This window comes from Mus caroli, chromosome 16, assembly GCF_900094665.2.
Source record: "Mus caroli chromosome 16, CAROLI_EIJ_v1.1, whole genome shotgun sequence".
NCBI lineage: Eukaryota > Metazoa > Chordata > Mammalia > Rodentia > Muridae > Mus > Mus caroli.
This window is the reverse complement of record NC_034585.1, coordinates 3,586,704-3,602,246: the sequence shown is the minus strand read 5'-3', so window position 1 is coordinate 3,602,246 and position 15,543 is coordinate 3,586,704. Positions and strand designations below refer to the sequence as shown.

The following is a 15,543-nucleotide window of genomic DNA, read 5'->3' as shown; positions in this document are numbered from 1 at the left end:
CTGCAACTCAGATACTTTCTCTATGTTGTGGAGAAATGCTGGGAGAACTTTGTGAAGCCATTGGTGGGATCCAGGATCTGTTAGTAGAAAGTAGGACTCTGTTAGGTAGAAGTGATTGCTTTATGGGGTAGGGACAAAATATAAGAGCATGTAGAGGCTAGCTAACCCTTGGATGTCATTGCATAGGTGTTTTGTATTTTGAGACTGAGTCTTTTATTGGCTTGGGATTATCCAATGCCACCACTAAACTGGGTGTCCAGCAAGATTCTGTCTTCACATCCCGAAAGCAGAGATTACAGTATGCGTCAATATGCAATGCTTTTTTTTTTTTTATGTGTGTTTTGAGGACTGAACTCAGGTCCTTATGCTTGCACAGCAAACACTATACCATCGAGCTGCTATCTTCCCAGTTCTTTCTTGTTTTCACATAGGAAGAGATTAGGAGTCAAAGTCTGCATTCCATGCAAACAACACTCCTCCCCAAGGCGATAGATGGATGCAGCCAGGATATTTGGTTCTAAGGCTGCATCTCCTTGCCAAGGCTTTCAAGTTCTGTGGTAGCCATAGTTTGGCTTGTGATGGATCTTATCCAAAACTGATAACATGATTTAAGGAAACTTGCATTAGCACTAAAGCAATGCTTACATTCTTGGGCAGATATGAACCCTTTCAGATTCTTTTTCTTTCCACAAGAAGCAAACTCATCCTCCTTTCTGGAATCCTTGTAGTGAGTGGGAAAGTTTGCTTTTGATGAGAAGGATGGAACGCTCTGGGTGCATTTCTGACTCGGTAATCAGAATGCCCATGCAAAGAGTTCCTGGAATTCCTTTATCAGTTCTCGATCTACTCAAGGTAGATCATTCTCCCATGCTTAGTCCTTAGCTGCTTTTCTGCAGGTCTGCCAACCTAGGGTGTTGGGGTTAGCTGCTGACTTGGATCAGTGTTCAAATCTGAGTCTACTAGGATTACATCACCCACTCTGTGGAATCCACCATGTATGTGCATCAGCCTTCAGAGAACAAGGCTGCTTATGTTTTCTCCTCTAGACCTTGCCTACTCAGAGATCTGAATGGAGAATACTCCTCGCAACCTCTCACTCTTTTTAAAATCCATACTAGTTTCAAGAAGCAAAGGAAGTGCCGACTGACCGGCATTTAAAATATAAACTTCTCAACATAAGCCTCTCAAACTACCAACAGATTTCTCTCTTGACCCTGCTGGGGTTGGAGAGTGGGTGGGCATTTTCAAGGTGCCAATCATAGGAGCAGCTCTGGTGCTTGATCCTCTTAAGCAAACGTGAGCACTTAAAAAAAAAATGCCTCCTCTCAATGCTATCTCAGGCCTCGCTCTTTCCAGGGAATTCCCCCAGCACGTCTGCCTCCCCGCTTTTCAGAAACATCTCATCTCGGCCTTGTTCTCTGGCTCTGTGTGTGCTAGAATCCCAGGGCAGCATAGTTTATTGTTTTAATATCTGTCTGACACAAAGCAAGCACAGCCTCCAGTGACTCCTTATCTGTCATATGTATTTCTGTGAAAGAAATATCAAGACAAATAAGATGTTTGGGGGCACACCACGGGATGTGAGCTTTTGCAAGTGGCAGCCTTTTGCAAAAGGCAGACCCCCATTTGAAAATGACAAAAGCCACTATTCTGCATTGAGATTAATAACCAAATGGAGAACACAAGATAATAGTCACTTGGAAAAAAAAAAAAAGGCTGCTGGCTGACAGGTTCTTCCCTTCAAAGACCTGGGAGCTGTAGCTGACCATGTAGCATATGCCCACTATGCTAGCTCTCTGGAAGCTGAAAGCATGATGATGAAGAGTTTGAAGCCAGCCTATGTTATACATTGGGGGGCCATGTCCAAAAGTTAGGGAAGCAGAAGCAATAGTCAGATAGTGATCCTATTTTAATTTTCCAGGGCAATAAAGTGACCTGCAGCTGCCATGAGGCAATGTGCTTTGGCTCTGACTCAGTCAGTGTAAGCCTGTCTCAGATGCCAATGAAGGTATGATGGCAAAAGGGATCAGAAATGCAAGTGAACTTGTTTTGTTTAAATATTTATTTTAATATTTTAAAATTTTGTGTAAGTGGGCCAACATGGGCACATAGGCTATCTGCTGAGGCCAGAGGCCTCCAGTCCACTTGGAGTTATAGTTATTGGCAGTTGAGAGCCTCCTGATGTGGGTGCTTAGGAATTGAACTTGAGTTGTCTACAAAAGCAATACACACCCTTAACCATGGAGCCATCTCTTCCCTCCATGAATCTGTTCTTAAAATGTAGCATCTAGGAATAATACCTAAATGAGTGTTGGGACCAGTTAAACCACACTAAGAATTAGCTCATCATGAATCAGAGCCAAGTATGTTCCTTGAATATATGAACACACAATTAAATGTATTGTACTCTATAGAAGTGGCTTGTGCCAGAGAGAGAGAGAGAGAGANGAAGAAGAAGAAGAAGAAGAAGAAGAAGAAGAAGAAGAAGAAGAAGAAGAAGAAGAAGAAGAAGAAGAAGAAGAAAGAGAATGAGAGAGACAGAGGAGACACACATACACACACACACAGAGATAACATCATTACTGATTACTTACATAGTAATAAAGAAGAAAATAAAGATAATCAGGGAAGGTTACTAAGAGACAGTACTTTACTGATGTATAGATAATCCCAGAGCTAAGTACCAACACTCCTCTGTCTGTGGCCCCTTCCCCCAGGACGGGGTCCTCATGCCTCCTCAGCAGGCACTCTTACCCACTGAGCCGTTCCTCCAGCCCATGAGTGTTCTGAAATGTGGTACAGTTATACAAGATGCTCGAGTTACCCCAAGATGATTATCAAAAGAATTTTTGCCCCTCCTCAGGTAACAGCTACTTGACATGCCTTGCCTTGGTAAATAAGAATGAAATAAATGGAGAGATTAGTGATGGAGAGCCCTTGAGGCAAATCTGGATGCAGATTATTCTTATAAATGAAATTGTATTGAGGTTCGGCCATTCACTTGTGTACAGGTGTAGCCTCTGGTGATCTGTAAGGCAAGCATGTCAAGGCTTCTCCCAAATCATGGGATAGGTATGAGAAAGCAGGATCTTGGTCCAATTAGAGATGCTAGACAATTTCTCTAGTGTTCCAGAGAACAATTCCTGCTCTGATATTTTTAGGAGCCCAACATGAAGTTGTTTGTATCCTCTGGGGATCAAGTGTTAAATGGTATTTAGGAGGAGAGACTATGGGGGTCAGAATATGAGAGAAAAAACCCCACATAGATCTGCAACAGTTTCCTTCATCCATTTGAGCCTAAATTTTCTGGTGAGATGAGTGTTATGTTAATTGTAGTGTATCTCTAAGGATTGCAGGAGAAGGATCATCAAAATGTTTCAGCGATGACCTGAGATACAATAAGTAAATAGTCATTTCTTCTCATTGTTTCAGGAAGTTAGGAGGGACCTCAAAATTAAGTAATCAGTGGTTTTAAAAATCAGTATTCTGAAAAAGTAATCTAAGGCGAACAAATAAAATGTACATGGAAACATGCTATGCTGAGGTGTTACACCTGACTCAGTCAGCAAAATAAAAGAACTAAAGTCTCTTCTTGCCTCAGTGGCAAATTTCAATATTTATTCCTCATGGATCATTCCCATGAATCTTTGAATTTAACAGTATTCTACTAGAGCATCAGCATCTCACCCATCCTCCTTCTCTAGGTGCTCTTTCCATTCTGCCTGACATCTGCATACCTCACTTGCTCATCTTGCTCCTGGCATTAGTTCCATTACACAGCACCTCCAAAAATATTATAAAAAGCCATCTTACAAGCAACCAGGAAGCTGCCCAGCATCAGCAACAAGAGAGAGAGAAAGCCCAGCTCTCCAAACAAATGTGCCAGGAGCACAGTGACCCTCACATGCTCTTCTCTGACCTGAGCAGAGTTTGCTGACAGTATCTGTGTTGGGGAGAAGGAAGAAGAGCTCTGAGTTAATCTTGGCCTTCACTTTAATTACAGTAACCAACAGCAGCACCTTCTGTGGCCTGCATGCAGGATGTGCAGCTTTGATTTATGCCTGTTTCTGCCCCGTAATTTATTGTTTTAGGGCTATTCACAGTCACTTCCATAAAACTTGAACTCCATATATCAATTAAAAGTGTGCCATGAACACTTGCCCTTGAGATTCATAGAAGTGAGTAGAGCAGGCAATGATTCTGCAGTTTGGTAATATTGAAGTTTCTGAATATTTGCTTCTAATCTCTTGGTTTCTATGGAGTAAGACTACAGACAAAAATTGCCTCCTTAAAGTTTGGCTTTACTGTTTTCCTCACATGATTGCAATGTTCAGCTATGGCTACGTTCAAATTATGAAAGCATGCAAGTGCGTACTGGCGACAGATGAACCAGCACAGATATTTCAACAGGACCATGCACTTGCATCTCTCTCCAGATGTGGTAGTTCTCTGTCCAGGTGCTTGATTCCAACTGAAATGCCCCCTTCTACTCCAGATCCAAGTGCTGATGTCCTAGCGTTCACTGGAATATTAGGATACAGGGCTTCAGAGAAGAGCTTAGGTTTGAAAGAGGAGATCCTCAGAAGAATGTAGGTTAGAGAAATACTTGTGTGCTCACTACTGCCTGCTCTCTTTACCAGGTAAGGATGCATGAAGGTAGAAATTGAAAGCTAGGACAAGAGCCATCGTCAGGACCCAACCATGCTGGCACCTTGATCTCAGATGTCACCTTCCCAAGTAATGAGGAAATAGGTTTCTGTTGCTTAGGCAGCCCAGTCTATGACAAACTAATGGACTCCTCATGAGAATTTGAAAAACATGCCATGGAATTTAAATCTTACAGTATAAGAAAAGACAGATAAATCTGCCTGTACAATTAAAATTGTATAATGGCATGCAAGTCACATATAAGGAAAGATACACTTCAATAACAAACAATGCTCATCACAAACAGCAATAATAAACACTAAACCAAACTGGAATTTATAACAGGTTAAGTACAATTTGCAATTGAATGTGTGAAAGATGGTGCTTACAGTGAGGAAGAAACGCATGCCAAAAAGAACAAAGAAAGCTGTATTCTTTCACCTGTGTAAGCTGCAACATTGACAAGACCCCAAACAGTCATTACAGAGCAGCTTGCTTAGCTGGGTGCAGAATCCTATCACTGGCCTACAGCTGAGGACTCTGAAGCATGGATATGTAAGGCTGCCATTACAAATATGCCTACCACAACCTTGGTGTGGGATGTGGAAGGAGGTGTGTGGCTTCGTCTGGAGCTGAGTGATGACCCTCAATGAAACAGCTTGACAATATCAAAGAGGTATCAAGGTGATGATCACAGCAACTTAAATAAACCCAAGCCTGATGATAGAGAATATGTGCATAATGTGTATGTGAGTACCTGCCTCTAAATGAAAGCACAAGACTAATGCTTTCCTTACCCACTTCAGAGTATAGTCCTCAAAGCAAATGGGAGAAAAAGAGAAGAAGTCTAGAAGTCCGCACAGACTACTCTACAGGCTTATATAAATATGCTGTTCCAATGGTGCATAGTGCTTTCTAGGACATGTAACATTCCAATTAAAAATTTATTCATAAGCTTAAGAGAAAACAACATTGATGACATTGACTGTGATAGACAAAAGAAAGGACCAAAAGCCATCACTCCACTTGCTCACCTACATCAGGTTTTATCCTGTGTGGAACTGGTGATTGCCTTCCTGAGAGCATCACTTCCATCTTTAGCACTTAGAGCTATGTGCCATTTCTCTTTGCATGAAGCAAAAATGGGGTTAGTTAGGAACATATCAAGTAGAGGTCAAGAGGTCACCAGCCCTGACCACTTCAAAACTTCTCTTACGAAGGACCATATGGCTCACAGCCTGTCTAATAATGACATTCATAGTAAACAGGTCACATTTGTAGGAACACATCCTGCCTAAGTTCTTGATGTTTTGCTCTGACTTTAATTGAGAGCTGTTTACTGGGACATACGGGAAGCTATGCAATATCCTATGACACTTTTAAGTCAGCATAAACCATGGGGTCAGGAGGGAAGAGCAAAAGGGCTGTGCTATACTGACCTGCAGTCCTGAGTGGCATCTCTCCCTCTTACTGCTGTTGGGTGTCCTCAGTCACATCAGGAAGATTTACTTAGCATTGGAAACATTATGCAGACGTATCTTTAAAAGCAGATGATTTCCCTGGGAATTATTTTCATTACAGGCTCATCCAGCAGGGTTCCTTTAAAAACTATCTCCCCTACTGCATGTAAGGGTGTTATTTACAGATAATTATCTATTGGCTAAGAATATGGACAATTTAATTTGAAAACATTTAAGGCTAATTTAAAAATGGAGAAAACCCCTATTGAGAATTCTGTTTAGATATGTACCCCATTTTTTAAATTGGTTATTTAGTTTATTGATATCTAGTTTCTTGTGTTCTTTATATATTTTGGATATGAGCCCTCGTTCAGATATGTAAGTGGTAAAAATCACTTCTCATCCTACAGGCTGAACCCTTTGTTCAGATGACCATGTTCTTGGCCTTACAGAAGCTTCTAAGTTTTATGAAGTCCCATTTATTAATTGTTGTTCTTTGTGCCTATGCTAATAGTGTTCTGTCCAGAAGTCTTTTCCTGTGCCAATGACTTCAAGGCTATTATTCCCCACTTTCTATTCTATCCAGTTCAGTGTATCTCGTTTTATGTCGAGGTCGCTGATCTGTTTGGCATTGAGTTTTGTGCAGAGTGATAAGTATGGATGCATTATTCTACATGCCAACATCAATGATTTGACCAGCACCATCTGCTAAAGATGCTGTCTTTTTTTCCCTCAGTGTGTATTTTGGGCTTATATATATATATATATATATATATATATATATATATATATATTTAAATCAGGGGTCCATATGTGTATAAATTAATGTCTAGGTCTTCAGTTTGATTCACTGACCAACAAACATGTCTTGCTTTTGTGCCAATACCATGCTGGTTTTATCATTGTAGCTTTTTGATAGGACTTGAAATGGAGGAAATGAGTGGGAAACACTTTAATGTCCAACATCCTCAGCCATCAGGCAATCACAAAGCAAAATTACTTTGAGATTCAATCTTGCATCTATTAGAGTGGCTAAATAGTCAAAACAGGTGGAGGAAGCACACTGGTAAGGAAGTGGAGTAAACAGAAACTCACACATTGCTGGTGGGCGTGCACACTCAGAGTCACTGTAGAATTCTGTGGGGCAGTTCTTGAAGACAATGGGAATTTACTTCTCTATACCATTCTTTAGCATATTATCAAAGGATGCTTCATCCTACCCCAGAGACACTTGCCCAACCATGTCTCTGCTGCACCATTTATAATGGACAGAAATGGAAACAATCTAAATGTCCCTCAACAGAAGAATGAAGAAAGAAAATGTGGTCCATTTAAACAATGGAGTATTACTTAGTCATTTTTTTAAATGACATTGTGATAATTGTAGAAAAACGGATGGAATTAGAAAAAAATCATACTGAGCAAGGTATCCCAGACTCAGAAGAACAATATGATATGTATTTGCTTATATGTGGATAATATATTAAGTCAATGAAAGCCAAGCTACAATCTGAAGAACCATATAGGGTAGGTATAGGGTAAGGAACTAGAGGGAGCAATTCCTTAACCTAGTTCCCTTAGGAAAGGGAAATGGAATAGATAATTATGGATGGACTAAGGCAGAAACTGAAATGAGAGGATTAAAAGGGAATTGAGGGAAGGTGGTTATGGTCGGAATACATAGAGAGACAGCTAATTAAGGGGCATTTGAGAGTTGTGTGAAAACCTAATATGGTAGAAACTTTCTAAATTATATACATATATGAAGGTGATCTAAATTAAATTGAAAAATAATGGGGGATATAGAGTCTCAACTGGACATCTTACATTACCAAAGAAGCTCTAACTATAGGGACTGGGTTACATCTAATTGTGTTGCTGGCCAAAGGGGCCTCTTGGGAATTCCCAAACAGCAGAGGCTATTGCCAGGACTATATGTAAGTTGTTTTCCACAAACTGACAGCAAGGTCCCACTGTTGACTACAATACCTACAAAATTCACTGAACATGGAACTGTCGACTTGGTGCCTGCATAGAGCCTCCACCCTCTGTTCTGTCATATTTGGTACAGGAAGATACTCTGTTTTCTACCAAAGAAGAAATGTAAACACTTAGCTAGCCATAAATGCTTTGATCTACTGTGGAGTTCTGCTTGTAACACATGATAGAGCAATGGTGGCAAAAATCTTGTGGGCATAACTGGTTTGTCTTAAGACCCGAGAGACTATACCCAACACCGCTTAGGTGAACAAGAGCCTGAGACTAGTTAGCTCGGAGTCTTTGAGTAAACGAAATCATCTAGTCTTAAAACAATAACAACAAATAGTGATGAAATGACTCCTAACGACATTCTGTGGTACTCCTAGATTAGTGCTTCCGCAGATGGGGACAAATACAGTGACCCACAGCCAGACATTAAGTACAGAGTGAGAGACCTTGGAAGACTTCGTCCTAAATGGGATGTCTCCATCATATCCCTCCCCTTAGAGCTCAGAGAACACCACAAAAGAGGAGGTAGAAAGAGTGTCAAGCCAGTGAGGATGGAGGGTACCAAGGAAGTAAAGCCTTCTAAATCAGCATGAGCAAACCTTATATAAACTCAGAGACTAAAATAGCATACACATGACCCACACAGGTCTACACCAGGTCTTCAACATTATGTATGTATGTATGTATGCATGCATGTATGTTTATATGTATGTATGTTAGAATTTTAATGGGAATCGTCTGAGTGGGTCTCTGGATCTTCTGCCCTCTCTCAGGCTTTTTTCTTCTGTTGGTTTGTCTTGTCAAATTTTGATTTCATAGTTTTTGTTGTATCTTATTGTATTTTATATTATGTTTTAATAAATGACAACTAACTGCTAGTATAAATGTTGACAACTGAATCGTCATGTATACCTTCTGAGAGGGGAAAATCAGTTTTCTCCAGTGGACGGACAATCACTCCAAGGCAAGCCTCATGTTCAGGAGCAGTTGACCAACATATAATAGATTCCCCAGGATTGCTTTCTGGTTGTGTGGTTGTATTTGGTTACAGTTTAGTTTTATTTGGTTCAATTCTTTTGTTTTGTTTTGTTTTTTATTCATGTCATTTTAATTTGTTTTCTTGGTTTTGGAGAAGTTTGTTGTTGTATTAGGTTTTTGCTTGTTTTTTTGTGGTTTTGTTTTAGAACTTAATGTTTGGTAGCTAGGGAGAGGAAGAGCAAGTAGAAGGACTTGGGGAGTAGAAGGATGTGATCAAAGTATATTTAAATTTAAAGATCCTTTTAAGTAACAAAAAAGCATAATAAAAATGGAGAGAGTCACCAGTTTGATGAATAGTAACAGAAGTCAGTATACATAAGAACAATCCACAGAGTCTGTTATATACATATTCTTTCAGGATCATAACCTTCAGAAAAAATGGAGAAATTCCTGAAACTTCAAGATTAGAAAGGGGAACCCTAAAACATTACTAAAAGGTAAGGGAGCCTCCATTTGAACGAACAGACAGAATTCCTACTGAAAGTCTCTGCATCATTCAGGTCTCATAGACAAGAGAAGATGGAACTATTTGCCCTGTGAGAGTCTGACCTGCGAGAAGACGACCCTGGATCAGGTGGCTGGATGCTTTAAGAGTAGGAGCTATGGCTTGTTCTAGATAGGCATTTTCACCTGGTAAGAAAGAGCAAACTGGGATGTATCTTGCCAAGGCGGCAGCTTTCTGCAAAAAGCTAGACCAAAAAATCAATGGCGCAAAGAGGAAGCCTGGGCTGCATGCCCCAGGGTTGTGACCAACCTTCCCTGGCTCTAGTGGAGCTCCTTGCTCTGACACAAAACTCAGCCAGCTTTTCAATCTGAATATCATTGCTTAAGATAAACATCCAGGCAAGATTCTTGGTGAAAGAAACTAGGTTGTGCCTCCTTTAAAAACTTACAAAAATGAAATTAGCTATTAATTGCTTCCTTTAAGACTGCTATAGAAAAGGGCATTGATTTTAATATATTTGAAAATAATTGCTATGAACCTGAACATTCAACAACTGGAGCGACAGATTAAAATATAATTAAACAATAGCATATGAGGAGGCCATTAGCATATTTTCTAAAGGTCACATGGCTGATCCTTGACAATAAGAAGTTGAAGATGTGTAGGCAAGCTAACTGACATGACTTAAAATAGGAGCTCTCTAAGCTTGAGGAATATATGTGAGGTGGTGATATCACCACATACTCTTAGGACTAACAACAAAGACCCTTTGCATGAAGGTTTAGTCACTTCTGTAAGAGACATTTTGCAATAGTTTATAATATCAGGCACCTATCAAGAATATACATTGAAGTAATATCAAAATAAAATACACATTTTCTGAGACAAGTTATTACTATATAGCTATAGGACTGGCTGGTATAGAACTCAGGATACACCTGCCTTTCTTAGTCCCTAATGCTGGGATCAAATCTATGTACCACCAAACTTGGCAGTAATACACATTTCACTCAGTTTGGTTTTACAATCCTTATAGAATGGATAAAGATGGGGTCCAGCCTGGCTTTAATTTGTTATCTCCTGACATCATGGCCCCCAACAGAGAGTTTGTGTGATATTTCTATATTTGTTATAAAAAACATGAGCCAAATTTGCTTTAGAATAGCTAGACAAATTCAAATTAGTACTTTCCAAGTTGTGTCTGGTTCACTTCTGTAAATAAGAAGGAAGAGTACCACAGAAGTATGCAGAGCAATCTGTCTGACTGCTCTCCCCATGTGGCTAGTTAGTGCGATGAATTCAAATAATTATTGTCTCCAAGACCCACCCACACTGTCCTATAGAGCACATATGTAGAGAGTTTTTTTCTAGAAGTTCTGTGGACCGATAGCAATACTATGCATCAACAGTTCTCCAGAAAATGGAGTAGAAACAGGATGGACAGGCAAGTGGAAAGAACCAAATGTTTGTAAATGCCTCTGAACACTGAAGTGCTCCTCTGGCTCCAGATACTTCACTGTCCTTGGCACTCCGACTCCCTCACCTGCAAAGCAAGCAGTATAGTACCTACCTGGAGCAGGCATGGAGAATGCTAACATCTACGGTGACTCACAAGGGACAATTTGCCTCCATTCAGAAAGAACCACTTCTTATCAGGGTTTATACCCTCCTCATTTAACCAGCTCACAACTGAATTTGAATATGAAATAGCTGTTGATCTCCATGTCTTATACAATCAGTGTGTCCCAGGATTGTCACCATTAAAGTTTTGGACTAAGATGACCTCTCTCTAGTGTATCTTGTTCTTGCACTCTGGGGACTGAGTTATAAGATTTTTCCCAGCAATGAGAAATCTCCTTGCTTTCAATTTTATGACTATCAACAGCTTCCATGTCAACACTACCCTTCTTTCAGAAGCCCATTGGCCATCCCAAGGACCTGCAGACATCCTTTCCGGCACTAGCTCTAAAGAGGACACATTTGCCAACTAAGAAAACCTCCCAGCCCTACATTTTAGTCTCTCCATTAGATAATAAATAAGGACTAAGTCCTGGCTAAGATATGAAAGGAGGAGGCCCAAAGAGCCTAGATTTAGCTTTGGTTGTCCAGTCTGCTCTGGAATCAGGGAGGGTGCTCACCAGGATTTCCACCCAAGCTTGTATTTAGTCTCCTGACTCTGGCTCTTGGTGGCTATATTTACATTTATATGTAAATATATACATATATACAATTTAACCAGGGTGGTTTTGAATTGCTGTTTTCCAATTAAATTGAAAAAAAAAAACCTTAATTTAACATCCCTCACATTGGACTCACAAGCCTTGCTAATGAGTCATAAGCTGGCTGTATTTTCCACAGTGAAGTTCATCTACAAAGGAACAGACCAAGACACTTGCTGAGATATAGGGACTTTTTGGGTAGCTAGCACATTTAAAATGTGTTACCATTAATTTTCAGAGCTATGATCAATGCAGTCAATGGTCTCTAGTTTCCCTCCCTCCCACAACCTTTCCTACCAACCAATTCCCATGTCCCATTCTGGCTGTCATTCAGGACAGGTTTAATGGAGAATGGCTGGTGCATACCTGGGAGGCAGAATCACTATGAATGTGAGCAAGCAGAGGGATTTAGATGCTAAGGCAATGGAGAAACAGACATGCTTATGAAACGTCACTCTACCTTATGGAGAGCACGGCCAGAAGGAGATGAGGACAGAGACTTACATGATGAGGAAGATGAGTGGACTTATATATACATATCACAAAACAAAAAGAGCCACAACTGTGGGCTTACTTGCAGAAGTATATACAAGTGAACTGGGGCCACTGTACATGGAAGATCCCTCCTGGTTGGCCTGGCACAACAGCACCGTGCCTACAAGAGAGAGAAAGAGAGAAAGAAAGAGATGGTCTCTGGTTGGGGGATAGCACACTACATCTGAGAGCAAGGCAATAAAAACAAGAAAGGCAGAGAAATGAAAACACAGCCACATCTCAGAGCACAGGAAGCCAAAGAGACCAGAGGAAACCCACCCACTTCCATATCCCACCCAACACATGCTGTTTCATTTCATATGAGGGTTAACTGTAGGGTCTAGTTAGTAACAGCCAGCTTTTATACACATAATGGGAGTGGTGTGGCATTCTCAAAAGGGGTCTTAAGAGATAGCAGACAACCTGATACCCATGTCCCAGTAAGTTTCCCCTAGGTAAATTCATTTGATCACCAAAAAAAAAAAAAAAAAAAAAAAAAAAAATACAGGAGAGGCAGGGGATGGAGACAGAAAGACTTTGGAAGGAAACTAGAATAGTGGGAGGAGAAAAAGAGTGGGTAATGGAAGAACTGATGAAAAATATACACATGAGATGTCATCATGGAAGCCATTATTATGTATAATTAATATATGCTAACAAACAAACTTTAAAAATATTAATTAGAACCAGTCAGGAAATTAGACTGAAACACCACTTTGTCATGTGATCTTAAAAAGTCATTGGGCCTCTCTGTGACTCCCCATTCCTATCTGAGAAACTGAGAAATGGACATAAATACATCTACCTCCACCAGGTACCCAATGGCAAGGGCTGTCAGTTAAATGATTGCTCCACAAATGGGAAGCTTAGGTGTTGGTTTGTTTCCAGGCAATTTCCCCTACCCCTGCCCTAAATATTCATCGTGGTGGAGGAGCTCTTTAGAGGAAGAGTGGAAGGAAGGCAAGGCAGAAAAGAATGCTAGACATGTCTTCCCTACGGCCTATCCTGGATGCATGCCCGACACTGTGGGGGATGACTGTTGACCTACTTGCTTCAGATTGCATCCCAGGAGCTCCTTACCTCCCACTGCAGTGTCTGCTTAACTGACCTGCAGGCAGCCAGCACTGCAGTGAGGGCTTGCCCTGCCTGATTTAAAGGACAGGGCAGCTGGCTTCTTGTAAAATGGAAATTTACAGCAGGGAGGAATGGTGGCATCCTGAGACAGTTTCTTCTCTGCTTCTACCTTTGAACTACCTACTCACATCAAGGATGGCTGGCCCGAGGAGGACTCTTCTTGGAAGTTAATTTACCACTGCCACTGCTATTAAATTCAAACTCAAGGACTGCAAAGAATGAGTGGGGCTTGGTGCCCATGGAGTAAACCAGTGAGGGATGCTGTAAAAACCTCCCTGCTTTTGGTTCATTTTCCTGACTGGGCCACATTAACTTCCCTCACTTATTTTGTTACTGTGGCATGATTGTCATCTTCCACAAAATGAAGCCTACCTCTTGAGCACACCTCAGAAGCAAGTCCACCCTATGGATGGGTCTAGTATCCTGTCCTACATTATACCAAGTTCTACAGACATGTAGTTCAAACTCCCAAGTGTCATTAGGTCCAGAAACAAGAAAGTTGATGGTCCTGCCTGCCTGTGCACCACCACCCAACTCTTGCAGGTTCTAACAAGGTACATTCTCCCTCAAACCCATGTCCACCTTCTCTCTGTGCTTCTTTAGAGTCTTAAACCTATTTCCAGGTTAAAATAAAAGTGTGTGTGTGTGTGTGTGTGTGTGTGTGCGTGCGCGTGTGTGCGCGTACGTTTGCACGCACATTCACAATCAGTCAACATCGAGCATTTATCCTCCATCTTATATTTGAGATGAGGTTTCTCTTAAAACCTGAGGCCACCAATTCAGGTAGAATGACTGGCAGGCCACTGAACTTTTTATGTGGATCCTGCGGATCTGAACTAAAAAGCTCTCATGTTTCTTTGGAATGTATTTTATAAGCTGAGTTATCTCCCCAGTCCCCTCAAGACAAAGATTTCATTCAAATCTCAAACCCATCTCTTCTTCCAGTCACAATGCCTACTAATGCTATTCCTGTCATATAAGAAAAAGTAGCTCAACTGTAGCACACTTGTCTTATGCTTGGACCTAAAGAGGTGCCATCCATCCCTCTTTCCCCTTTGCACTCAAAATAGTCCAGGCATAAGAATGAACCCAATTATGCTCACAGTCATCTATAAGATGGAACTCAGGGCCCCCAATGGAGAAGCTAGAGAAAGCACCCAAGGAGCTGAAGGGGTCTGCAACCCTATAGGTGGAACAACAATATGAACTAATCAATACCCCCAGAGCTCGTGTCTCTAGCTGCATATGTAGCAGAAGATGGCCTAGTCGGCCATCACTGGGAAGAGAGGCCCTTTGGTATTGCAAACTTTATATGCCCCGTACAGGGGAATGCCAGGGCCAAGAAGCAGGAGTGGGTGGGTAGGGGAGCAGGGTGGGGGGAGGGTATAGGGAACTTTCGGGACATTTGAAATGTATATAAAGAAAAAAAAAAAAAAAAAAAAAAAGAATGAGCCCAATTGGCATGGCTCAGTAGTCAGTGCACTAAGAACTTGGCTGGGCCCCTGATCAACTTTGGCTGAATTGATGGTTCTCTCCTTTCTATTTCACTTTGTTATCATACAAGAGCTATCCCATGATCTCACTGACCCTCCATAAACACTTCTGGTTACCACAGGTAACTGGCAAGGGAATTAAGAGCAAATTCCCACCAGCAAGGAGGGAAGAGTTCTAAAATCAGTCATTGGAAATGGGCTACCCACCAGGACAGGCAGTTGTTTTATTAGGGAGTCTGCTGAAAAGCATTGATGTCTGACCTTGCCATGGGTGGGTATCCCATCTGGTTTTGTTCAACACTCAAACTCTTAGAAATGTAAATTACTAAAGGACACAGAGAAAGCTATGACTCTGAATCTCCAACAGGAAGACACTGGCAGGTAGATTTTGAGATAGTCCCTCACCACTCTGTTTTGTGCATCCCTGGTTAAAATTCGACCTTTAAAACAAGATCTTAAGTTTCTTGGTGGAGGGTGGGCCAGAATTTCATAAAAGGAAAATCATCTAATTTTAGCCAAAATCACAGCTAACAGACTTTTCAGGATCTGTTGTTAAAACCCCTGGGTCAAGTTTCAATATCCTT

The 15,543-nt window shown here is 41.0% G+C and overlaps 1 protein-coding gene across 22 annotated transcripts in view; it reads right to left on the bottom strand.

Moving 5' to 3' along the window:
- Positions 1–15,543, bottom strand: part of Rbfox1 (RNA binding fox-1 homolog 1) — a 1,640,850-nt gene that overhangs the window by 68,921 nt on the left and 1,556,386 nt on the right. For 18 of the 22 annotated variants that reach the window (XM_029470804.1, XM_029470798.1, XM_029470790.1 and 15 more), the window contains one exon: positions 12,373–12,453. The exons of the other annotated variants lie outside the window; for them this stretch is intronic. In XM_029470804.1, coding sequence (XP_029326664.1) covers positions 12,373–12,453 — 81 coding nt within the window. The remainder of the gene's footprint in view (positions 1–12,372; positions 12,454–15,543) is intronic. 22 annotated transcript variants of the gene reach the window in all.